This window comes from Homarus americanus, unplaced genomic scaffold, assembly GCF_018991925.1.
Source record: "Homarus americanus isolate GMGI-L3 unplaced genomic scaffold, GMGI_Hamer_2.0 scaffold25827, whole genome shotgun sequence".
NCBI classification, from domain to species: domain Eukaryota; kingdom Metazoa; phylum Arthropoda; class Malacostraca; order Decapoda; family Nephropidae; genus Homarus; species Homarus americanus.
This window is the reverse complement of record NW_024738300.1, coordinates 6,756,272-6,768,987: the sequence shown is the minus strand read 5'-3', so window position 1 is coordinate 6,768,987 and position 12,716 is coordinate 6,756,272. Positions and strand designations below refer to the sequence as shown.

At 39.2% G+C, this 12,716-nt stretch overlaps 1 protein-coding gene across 2 annotated transcripts in view; it reads left to right on the top strand.

Moving 5' to 3' along the window:
* The window catches only part of LOC121873807 (wings apart-like protein homolog), a 69,919-nt gene that overhangs the window by 15,041 nt on the left and 42,162 nt on the right, over window positions 1-12,716 (top strand). For both annotated transcript variants that reach the window (XM_042377513.1, XM_042377511.1), the window contains exon 3: window positions 5,020-6,677. In XM_042377513.1, coding sequence (XP_042233447.1) covers window positions 5,020-6,677 — 1,658 coding nt within the window. The remainder of the gene's footprint in view (window positions 1-5,019; window positions 6,678-12,716) is intronic.

The following is a 12,716-nucleotide window of genomic DNA, read 5'->3' as shown; positions in this document are numbered from 1 at the left end:
GATTAATAGGCAGGAAAACACTATTTGAGTTGCAGGCTGCACTTTTCAGGCATCGTTTGTACAAACAAACACCTGTGCAAAATTTCGTGACTTTCATGCATACGTACCCTGCCGCATCGCGAACGACTTTGTTAACTTTAGTGTATACCAAAATTAGGTGTCATTTAATGTTTTCAGGATAATGATAAATTTTACATGGGTGACATCGATTTAATTCACATGTTATTTTACAGGTATACCGTAAGGAAAATCATTACAAGTTCATATTGAAATTCTTTTTGCGGAACCTGCATCATTTCTAGACAATAATCTTGCCTAATATATCCATCTCTCGATTCGTATCCCGTCACTTCAGTGCCTTCAGTCATCACTTTATGCCTCTCGATCGCCCGAGTGCTGTTTGGCCACTTGGGCACCACTAATTGGTGTCTCAAGAATGTCATTAACCTGTAGATTTGACAGAGAAGCAATGTAAGAGGCTCAGTCTTGAGTTCATTCCTCCAGTTAATCATGGAATGATAGTTTTTGCTTGCCACTTTAGTTTCGGAGTCACCACCTTTCTCATGTTGACTACAGGAGGCACATCCTCATTCCCATCTCCATCTTTACCCTCCTCATCAATATAGTTTAACAAATTCGTCAACAGCAGCATCAGAATTTCCTCCTCCTCTTAGATCTGCCAGTGCATTCTTCCTTGCTGATTCTCCTCTCTAATTTTTCTTATCATTGAGACAGTTTCTCTAACAGTCATGTCTCATCTGCACACATACACAAGAAGAAGTTGATCTGTGTGGGCGAAGTATGCATTTCTCGACAGCCTTCTTACTATCGTTCTCCTCACTATTCAGGTGTTCTATATATAGCAGGGACTGGAACACGCCCTTGAGCCGTGTGGCGTAAGGGTGTATCTTGATGTAAACCACATTGGAGCACTGAACTTTATTATTGTAATGACAATTCTTTTCAACCTCATGGCTGGGTCTTGATAATGCATACAGCCTGGAGATTCACTCCATAAGGTGTTCCACTTGACACACAGGAGGACCTGCTCAATAGCAGCCAAGTCATCTTCAACAACACCTGTGATAACTCCTTTACAAATCCTATACAGTATTTCCTGATCCCAGGACAGATCTTCTACTCTTATCATTAAAACACAGGAAATCAGGAAATTGACTGGCTGAAGGCGACAACTGGAAGCTCAGACAAAGACTCCTTGATCTGCTTTCCAATGGGACCACGCCAATGCTCAGGACCACTTGGTTTACCATCATAGTGATAAAAACTGCGGAAGGCGCTCATTTCCGTGAAGCTGACAGAAATAATGGAGCCGGTGACCAAGTAACATTTCAAGATGATGAATGACTCCATTTTCTGATCCTACATTTACATTGGTTCCATCACAACCAACACACACAATGGGTTAGATTTTTCCACCAGAAACTCGTGAATAGTTTTGGCAATCTGCTTTCCGTGTCCAGTCTGGGAGTCACATGGAGATATTCATTGCCAGGCTCAACCATGATGACATAATGATCTTTCACCATCATCCTCGAACTCCATTTCTCGGTCTTCATTCTTTATCATCACACGAGTGGCGGTATCTTACCACCAAAATAGAGTGACGTTAAATTATCTAAACTAGCCATCTCAATTTCTTGCCTCTTAAATCGGTATTTTTGTCTCGCATCCCGCAGCTTATGTGGTCCAATAACCTGACTCTTGTCATCCTTGTGATAATGCCAGTCAGTTAAGGTGGCAGTAACAACGGCAGCCCAGCATAATCACTAATCAAGTATCGGTAGCGGCAGCCAGTGTAGAGTCTTGTCCGGTTCCTGAACTGGTGTCTGTCAGAGTAAATTAAAAATTTTAGAAAATGCGGCAGACTAAACCTCGACATATCAGCTTAAATTTGGCATGGAGTCTTAGATATGTATCAGGAACAATGCCTGAAGAGTGCAGCTGACAAAATTTACTGCCCTAATGATTATATCAACCACGAACCATGATTATAAAAACCACGACCATGATTATAACAACCACGACTATGATTATAACAACCACGATTTTTGCTCAAGCTGTCTCCCTGGCCTGTCCGGATTGGCGCTTTCGTCATTACTCTGGTCCTTCCACATCTGCCACTTATGTCATCAATCCCCTGCAGTCTGCAGTACAGTACAGTACAGTAACACAACATTGAGAAATGAAATGAGAAAAGGCTGATAATCAATATAGACATAGCACCATACTCATCTGCAACAAGACAACTTAAATGAAATAAGAGATATGAAAAAAAAGTTGATAAACACTGAACAGAACATTGCACCGCCACAGCGGCTGTTTGGCTAGTACTGTAGGTAAATTAAAAAATTTCAGTAGAAAATGCGGCCGACTAAACCTCGACATATCAGCTTCAAATTTGGCATGGAGTCTTAGATATGTATAAGGAACAATGCCTGAAGAGTGCAGCTTTGAGCAAAATTTCACTGCCCCCTAATGTATGTGTACATGTAACTACTAAATGTAAAAATGGTAACACTTACCAGTACTGGAGGCAAAGAATGGTGTACCATAGTAGGACACACAGAGGCATGGTAGGCGACACAGAGGCATGGTAGGAGACACAGAGGCATGGTAGGAGACACAGAGGCATGGTAGGTGACACAGGTGTCTAGATATGCCAAGATTTTCCCAAATAATTTTATATATCTCGGCATTTCCCGAGTTATACTAATAATTTCCAAGACCGTATCCTTGTCGAGTTATGAAGGGTTTACTGTACATAATCCAGTCTATTTAGAAGTAGGGAGTTGATAAGTAATTTTGTCTGAGATGGAATAAATACTTTGATTATCTTTATTTTTGGTCACTTGTATTAATAAGATATTCGTATTGTTTTTAGTTACATAGCTTTTGAAATACTGTACTGTATTTAAGGTAAATAGACTACAGTATAGTTTATGGATTTTATGTACGACCAGCCTGGGGTAAGATGACTCACCCCACCAATTCCAAGAATCCTCAAAACTGGTTTGGTGTTGGTTTTTAGCATCCTGGGTTTGAAAGTCTATAGTACCTGTAGAACTTGTTTATCAAACGGTACAAAATATTAAATGATCCTTTACTCAGTACAAATTATTACCACTTCCTGGATCTCGACACTACTTTACGTCAAACCAAAACTTAACGTTTCCTGCTGTACGTCATAAACTGAGAAAGATCTTCCCTTAAAATCACCCCATGCATCAAACTCTTCAAAAATTGGATATGTAGTAGAGTTGGCAACCCAAGTGGTGTGCTCCCTCCCTCCCTTGGCTACAGTGTTGCCTCATTCTGATGGGTCATCCTCCCTGGCAACAGTGATGCTTAATAATGTGTTGGTGATGTTTCAAGATGCCGTACTTGTGTACAGGAAGTGTTATTTGTGTAGAGTTAACTAAGTGCTACAGTAAGAAGACCAAGAACCTTCATGTAGTTAATGTATTATATTTACCTTAATATATTTTTAGAATGTAAACCTTGGAAGCTACTCTGTGATAAAAGAGAAATCAGTTATAGTACATAGTTAAATTTCTATATTTCTTTAATATTTCATCTATTTTCCTATTTTTAAGCATCCACTCTATTTGCATGGGGACATTATTTATATGGGCATTCCAGTATATAATGTGGCAGGGTATGGGATCTGGATGTTCTACAAACTCTACATTCTTTATCCTGTTCACTTCTCTCAGCTCCAAGTTCCCAATAATATTTATATCCTAATCTTAACCTCATATACACTGAATCTTTCCACCTACTCCTATCTTTCCCATATGTAAATTTTGTGTTCATGAGAACATGATGGTAATGTTTCATTGTTTCACTTTTCTCGTATATTTCATTCCTTTTGAAATTATCTTCTATTGATTGTATTTTCCGTAATTTGCTCCTTAATTGCTTCAACGTTTTAGTACATATAATAATAATAATAATAATAATAATAATAATAATAATAATACAGCTAGACCCCGACTTACGACGGGGTTAGGGACCCAAATCTAGGTCGTAAGTCCGACATAGATAAAAAAAATAATTTTTTTTTTTTTTTTTTTAATAAAAAATCTACAATGAAATACAGAACAGTAAAAGTAATAAATAATGAGGAATGGATAGTGTGACTGAGCACTTACCTTTAATGTAATCAGCTGAATGCACATGGGGCCCCCATAATTTTCTAATTATACATGGAGACTACATTAACTGGAAACGTTTGAAAAAAAAATGGTCACAACTGCGGCGGTCGTAAGTCCCGACGGTCGTAAGTCGAAGCAGTCATAAGTCAGGGTCTAGCTGTAATATTAATAATAAAGAATTAAAGATACAAAAATGAAAAAAAAGATAAAAACTGAGAAACAATTGTGTGTAAATGAAGCAGAAAGTCAGATCAGCAACCTGGAACTTGGTCACAATTTTCGTGATGCCATATGGCAGCAGGGTCTACCATTAGACAACTATGAATTGGGATTTCCACGACCAGTGATTGGCTTAAAAGGATATTCAGTGAAAAGTCTTGTTCTGAATCAGGAATATCAGTTGCCTTACTTATACAGTATTCAAGAAATGAGCTGATAGATTCTAATTAAGGTTTATCGCGAGTGTTTGAAATGTAAGTAAACTGTGTTGTTTACCAAAATTGTGAGTATTTTTACATGATATACAGGTCTTAAGATGTGGTATCTTGTGGCTGTTAATAAGTAGAAGGTTTAGATTTTATGAGAGCCAAGCGTTTGTGCTGACCGTTTTATGGTAATGGGTGTGACAAACATACCAAGGTCAGAGGGAGGATATACAACTGTCTTTGTCCATGGGGTTGGTTTTGTTGACCACACATTAAATATTTCAGGGATAATTTGATTTGTAAATTGACCAAAAGCAGAGTATTATGGTAAAGTGGCCATTATTGGTACAGTAGGTATATGTTGTCTACATTGATTTTATTGTTTTTTATATATACTTATGTCATGTTCTTACCCCCAGGCAAAGATGACAGTGGTAAACGATATCTTGAGGAGTCACCACCATCAAGTATTGGGGACGATGCCTACAGTTTTGACAGTGGAAACCCTGCCAATGGGGCTTCACTTCAGGTCAGACCTCCAATTAAAACCTTCAGTAAACCTCGAAAATTTTTCAAGAGTAGGCATACTGAGCTGGTATCGGAGCCTTCCAAGCCCCTGGTGGATAAAGCCCGGGGAAAGGTGAGCGACGGTCTGTACGGCATGAAAATTCCTCCTCTGTCATCTTTTGAGACGCCAGACTCAAGCCAAGGGACAGTAAAGAGTGGCCTTGAAGTGAGTGGGGACAGTGTGTTTGATAAGCTTGTGACGAGTGCTATAACCAAACCAAACAATTCTGAAACAGTTACCAGTTCAAAGTCTAGTAGTGGAATCAAGTTAAAGATTTTCAAGAGCAGAAATGTTGCCTCGTGTTCTCAGGATACTTACTCGAGCACGGTCGAATTGCCCAGTGACGATTCCCACCCCGGCAGCGCCTCTACCAGTGTCGCCAGTTCTCCATCCACAAAAGACTTGAGTGAGGAAAACAGAGACTCTTCGGAGGAGGTTGCACCCTCCGCCTCCCCACTACCCGAGTACAAAGATTCACAGGCCACTCCGTCGAGAGATGCTAATTACCACTCTCCAGATAGACTGGACTCTCCGAACGGGACATTAAACACGGCCGTGGATTCTAGTTACGAGTTCGGTGGCCTCATGGACCAGAGAACTGGCCTGCCTGTAGATATGTGTATTGATGATAGTTTTAGTTTTTCAGGGAACAAATCAAACAGTGAGCCGCCTCAGTGTGGTGTCAAAAGATCTTATGGTTCCAAATTCTCAAAATCAGGTGAATTGAACAAATATATCAGTAAAAATATGGTATCGTCTTCATCTGACATTGATACGCGGCAAAATGTGTTAAGTGAGGAAGTTTGTGAAGGTCCTTTGGCAGATGATTTTGATATATTTGGTATGAGCTCAAGTGACTTTGGGGAACCTCAGAAAACACCGCCAGTTGGGGGAGGCGTGAGTCCCGAGGTGTCGTCTGGCGTTGGGGACGGAGAGAGTGACACCTTTGACCTGTTCAGTACGGACTTTGACGAAAATGAAATTGAAGACCGTACCAGCCTGGACTGTGCCGCTCCCAGTGGCCTGGCAATCAAAGACTCAACTGCTATGGCTGACACGCAGGAAATGGAGGATTTGCTGTTCTCAACTCAGGGTTCTCTTATATCTTCACAGACATCCACCACTTCCTCCTATGAGTCCTATAAGCCAGGTCACTCTACAAAGTCAGAGAGTGAAGGTGTAAAAAAAACAGAGCAGCCTCCTCTGGTCAAAAAGAGAAGTATCTTTAAGAGCAGAGACGCCGACCGGGACGCCAAAAAACGTGCGACGTACCGACACAAGTGGCACGACCAAGAAGACAAGGAGGACGGTTCTAAACAGACTCTGCCGGCTTTGCCGACCAGTCAGAGCACATCGTCGGCTACCTCAGCCTTCGACGAGTTTGACTTTGAAACGCCGGCGTCTTTGAAAAGAGTTCACACCTGGCCTGGAACATCCACAGGAGATTTGGATGACTCAACAGAAGCGCAGTCAGTGACAAGTGTCAAGTGTGCCAAGGGAGCGAAACAGGTAAGATAATGCTATTTTGTCTGTGTACTGCACAGTAAATTTTATCACCATTCTTTCTGTCTCGGGGTACCATTTCCAATAAAGTAGTGTACTGTAGGTACGGTAGTTGTTACAGTAGTAGAGACCACCAACAAGACCATTCACTACTTTACCCTTTATGAATCACCTTAAAATTAGCGTCCCCGCTGTACGTAGTTGTAGGTTGTTAAGCTAGAGACTGGTAGGCCAAAAATCAAGTGAGCACTTAGAGGTCCATAAAGGCTTAAATTGTAAATGGTGTTGATTTGGCTATATGACTGAAGTAGCTACTGCTTATGTCAATATGGTTTTTCAAAATGTGTCCCAAGTACAATTTGCAACAATAATATGAAATTTTAAGAGAAGTGTTATGTATAATAAATAATAATAATAATAATAAACGGTTTATTGAAAAAGTTTGCAGCCCGAAGGCTGAAAATATACATTGGACATAAATGACTTATTACATACATTGGTGGTTTAACAAAAGCCTTCATTAGAGAAAGGTGAAGGAACATACAGTGAACATACAGATTAATGTTTACACACGTAGATCATGTGAGCTGAGGTGTTGAACAGCAGACACGTAGTGTAGTAACTCCCTCAGATGGCGTTATGAGGGGCATCACGTGGAGTACTAGTTCCCTCACAGGTGGTGTTATGAGGGGCCTTATGTGGTGTAGTAATTCCCTCACAGATGGTGTATGAGGGGCCTGATGTGGTGTAGTAATTCCCTCACAGATGGTGTTATGAGGGGCATCACATGGTGTAGTAATTCCCTCACAGATGGTGTTATGAGGAATGTCACATGATGCTGTAGCAACTCATTCACTACGTGGTGTCATTGCATCATGTGGACACCACGTGGTCAGTTGTCACAGGACTTCACTCACTCAAGTGGGGGAGGTGTGGTCCCAGGCTTCTCTATCGTGGAGTCTCAGGGGAATTATCACTGGGTACCTGGGACCTCATTGTGTGAAGGTTAGCTTGGGTAAGACTCAACTGCCGAGTTGTTTTTCACTGACTTAAACACTGTTCACCACTATTCAACACTGGTTCCATTCCTTTCCCAAATGAAATAGTACCTTCTGGCGAGAACTTGTTGATATTCCGGTGGGGAGAAGGGTTCAGAGGAGGGAGTTGGTATGGGCCAACATAACAGTTGACGTGGCTGCTGCTGAGCAGCGCCAGGTGCGTCTGACCCGTCTTGACCCGTATATGATACTGTATAGTCATTTAAGCCATGTATTTTTGTTTTTTGTTCTCACAATCAGTTAACCACGAGTTCTTCAGATAATTCCTTTGTACATTATCTTGGTAATATGACATCATTGTTATTATGACATTACACTCCTCAGAATTTATCTCCAGTTAACTTAGATGAGACTTAAAATTTGAATAGTTTTGATGATAGATGAAGGACATACCGCCACTTGTTAGTCACAACACACATTCTTCACCATGTACAGTGATGTCAGTAATGTTTGAGCCCGGGTGTATTAAGCGAGTCTAGTACTGTATTGTCATATTTTAGTTGTACTGTATAGGATACACTTGACTGGGTTCTGTGCACTACAGTCTTGCCAGGTTTAAGTTGACACTTGTTAAGGTGCCATTGAAGAATTACTGTACACACACAGGATATTGCTATACTTGTATGGGAATTAGAACACACTATTCACTCGCCATCTGTAATTTTAGATTTGTAAGATAAAGAAAGCCTTGATAACTCGTCACCTATGGGGCTCTGACCATGCCGAATTATCCCAAATTCGGAATTATCAATGCACTTCCCCTCCTACAATAATACAACAATAAAACATTATCGGCCCATATACATGCACGTGTAATTACTAATTTTCAAAAAGTAACACTTACCAGCACTGCAGGTGACGGAGGGGGAAGCTACGTAAACAGTAAACAGTGCGGGCACTTATGCATGCTAACTTTAATTTGGTCAGTTATACAAAGTTTGGATACCTGGAAGATTCGGGTAGGTGGAATTCAGATAAAATGAATTAAGCGATATCTCCATTAGCCGGAACAATTAGTGCAGAGCACTTCCGGGAATGAGAGACTTCCGGGGGACGAGACGACTCTCTCAAAGCCGGAAAAAATCCCCATCCTCGGAATTATCTGGGTAACGGAAAAATTTTCTCGGAAGTTCCAGAAATTGCCCGTTACGTTGTCCCTTGAACCCGGAAAAATATCCCCCATCCCCGGAATTTTCAAAATACTGTACGGGAAAAATTTTTCTTGGAATTTCTGGAATGTGCGCCTGACTTTCATCTCTCAAACCCGGAAAACTCCCCCTTCCCCGGAATTATCCGAGTATCGGGATTTTTTCTCGGAATTTTCCCTTTGGAAAATTTAATTTTGGCTATTGGAGCGTTCCGAGTTTGAGGGATTCCGACTAACAGAGATATTACTGTAAACCGAAAATTAAATAAAGTCTGCAACATTAAATTTACCATAATAGTGGAGACATTGTGCGTACAGTGGCTGGCCTAACATGAATGGGGGGAGGTTGTTGGGTGTTACTGGGTCAGTACAGCAGGAACCAAATTTTACCAAGAAATGCTGAATATTAATTCTGGTGTTCTAGGCACTCTGTGGTGCAATGTATAGCACCTTATACCCAAAATATTGGGGGTGCTACAGCACCCTCCCTTCACACGTGGATTGACCCAGCACACACCTGACCACAACAATTATAAACACCAGACTGACCAAGGGTGGAGTGTGGCAACATTACCCATGCAGCCAAATATGCCTAGGTTTTCCCAGATAATTTTATATCACTTTGCATTTCCCGAGTTATTTTATTATAAATTCTGAGACCACGTCCGTGCCGAACTATATGAAATTCAGAGATATCGAATACCGAGTTATCAAGGGTTTATTGTAGTGTACCTCGGTAAATCGGACTAATTGGGGCAGACCCCAGTCCGAAAAAAGCGAATAAATATATGCGGGGGGGGGGGTTGGAGATAACGCTGCTTATCTGAACTGTTTAAAGAAAATCAGTTATGTTATTACTGCACTACAACAACTAAGGTCTTTAAGTGTATAACAAGGTTATTAAAACATTGTTACCTCAACAATAAAAAAAATAAGAAACATAACTCTGGGTTGAAAATGAGACATATATAGTAAGTCTGGTTGTCAACAACTGTTGTCATCGAGATGATTGTTATTTACTGTAAAGTGTTATATGTAAGAAACCACAGAATTTGTCCTATGAATAAAGGTAAAACTATATACTGTACAGTACTATAAAGATAAAAATAAGAACAAATAAGTGGAGATGTATAGTGTATGTGGAAGGTGATTGTTTGTCTGGGAACAGCTGGCAGAGTGAAGGGGGGTAGCATGAGCGGTTGGCTCCCTCTCCCATAAGATTCCTCTAACATTCCACCACAATTGTCATATAATTTAGGATCATTTGATGCCAGGTTGATAAAATATTATCCTAAAAGAATCCACTTTCCTGAAAAAAAATCCCACACTGAATACCATTAGTCATTTCATACTCATTTGTTTACAAAGAGCAAACAGCTGATCAGCTTACCACAATGTCTGTCTTCAACACTTAGTAAATTAGTACAGTAATGTATTTATCATCACTTAATAAGTAATATTGTAGTGTAAATTATTATGCATCTACATATACCGAGGTTTATTCTATGTGTACAAATAGTCAAATTGAGTCATCGTATAACACTCAAAGGTCGTAAATAACATTTTTAAGAAGGTATCTTCATATCAAACACTGTACAGTGTGTTATAGTGACCCCCGTTGTAAGCTGGTCTACTGAAAGCTCACACGAACGCATCTTCAATAAATTACCTTCTGATGCAGCTTATCTTTTTATTTTTAAGTCAATACAAATTACTTACAGTATTGTATTTTTCTCTATTACTGAAGATGTTATATTAATCATGATGAACCATAAACCACAAGAGGCCAATCATATGAGGATATGATACTGTACTGAATCGGTAAATAAATAAACCTGAAGAATGCTGCAACAACTGATCAGCCCCAACCTGCTTACATTCTCAAGTGTCTTAATTCTCAGTAGGCCTATAGCAAATCTGATTAGATCACTGTAAAGTATTCATTAGTGTTGTTCATTTCACAAGATTTTTTATTTAGTCTTCCCCATTTCTTAAATCTTTTTTTAGTATTTCTGGCGACCAGAGCATCTCAGAGTCTGAAAAAAACAAAGTCCCATTTATCGAGGTTTTACTGTAATTATATATTAATTCACTGTGTTTAATATTTCTATCTACTATTTACTGTACTGATAACAGCAGGTACAGTAAGTCCATGTTTGGTACTCCAGAGAAACACAAAATACTAAAAAGACTGAGAGTCTACCCAGATGCACCTCAGCCCATCTCCTAGAATAAACAAAACATTTTGTAGTATTATGTTAAAACAAACACTCATAAATCAACACAGCTAAAATTATGGGACGTGAAATGGTCTGTTTACTAGCGATCAGTTGATGGGGGGTTGGGAGGGAGGGAGGTGAGGTGAGGTGATATGTTTGACAGTTAATGCCAAGGTCTAGTGCTTATTTATTTATCTTTCCTTGAGAGTGACTAAGTTTTTCTCATATAAAATGTCACTGAACTGACATGTTCTAAATAATTTTATAACAAAGGGCTAAAAATTTTATCTCGTGCAAAATATATGACGCTTGTATTCAAATTATTCGCTGTCTTGCAAGGATTCTAGCAATGCAAATTATATTCTCCTAACTTTAGTCTGACATATTATATAAGATAAAAACTGTAAGCCTATAACTACCCAACCCTGGATGGGGGGAGGTGACAGTGACATGTTTGACAGTTGGTGCGGAAGGTCTAGTGAAGTATTTATTTGTTTATTTATGTCCTTTAGATTGAGTTTTGTTTATAAAATGTCACAGAAGTGACCGGGGAGAATTCTTATTAGATAGTGATTAATTTGAATATACTAATGCTACAGTTTGCACTAGACAAAAATTTTGTAATCATTTAGTACATTATTTTGAGCACATGTACAGTACAGCTTTGCTCTTAGGACAGTGAAGTGTGCCCAGAGAAACATTAGGCGCGAATTTTAAAATATGATGCACCGGATTGACTCGCGCAAAATAGGAAAGATTCGCTTTAGATTAAAACATTGTCCTTAATTGTGGGTGTCGCTTTAAATCAATAATCTTAAATTGAATCGCTTTAAATCGACGTTCTACTGTAGTAGCCATGAGGTGGTTTTTGTTATTATGGCATTACTGCCCTTCAACAACTAAGGTCTTTTAAGTGCTTAACAAGGTTACTAATCTAACAACAATTAAAAGTTATGAGAGATAGTTCTGTGTGTGTTACCCTGAGTATAAGTTATCAGGTACTGGTTGGTGGTCAAGTTACAGGATGTGGTAGAGAATTTTTTTCGAGGATTCAGCCAAATAGATTCCCACATAGGTGCTTTATCAGCTCCTGGGGATAATATTTTCTCTGAAGTTTCTTAACAAAAGTCAATGTCACTGATACAAAAGTTGAGATATTGTTACACAAACTTTAACTAAGATAATTGAGGAAAAATGAAGCTTGGAATAAATTCTAATACTGTACTGTACAGTTAAAGGATTCAGTATGCATTATTTAAAGCCTAGAAGACAATGACTACAAAATTATGCCTTGAAGTTGTAATGTTTTAACATTTATTTATTTTTTAATTTTAGTCTAGATTATGTTATCAGTAGTTAATGTACACTGTGTTATGAGGCACATTTATTTTTTATCCACAGCGTTTGGCTGTAAATACGATGAAAATTGGAAAATTCAGAAAAAAAATTCAGGAAAGCTGTTGCCTATGGCTATATGCTGATGTATTTTGGTTGCTTAATTCATAATATTTATGTAGCTATGTATGATTGTTCTACTCCCTCCCTTCATTTAGAGGGCCCTTCTGTTTACATAGGAAAAGCCGTAGAAAAGTATTCATAATATTTTGGTGTAAAGTAATAC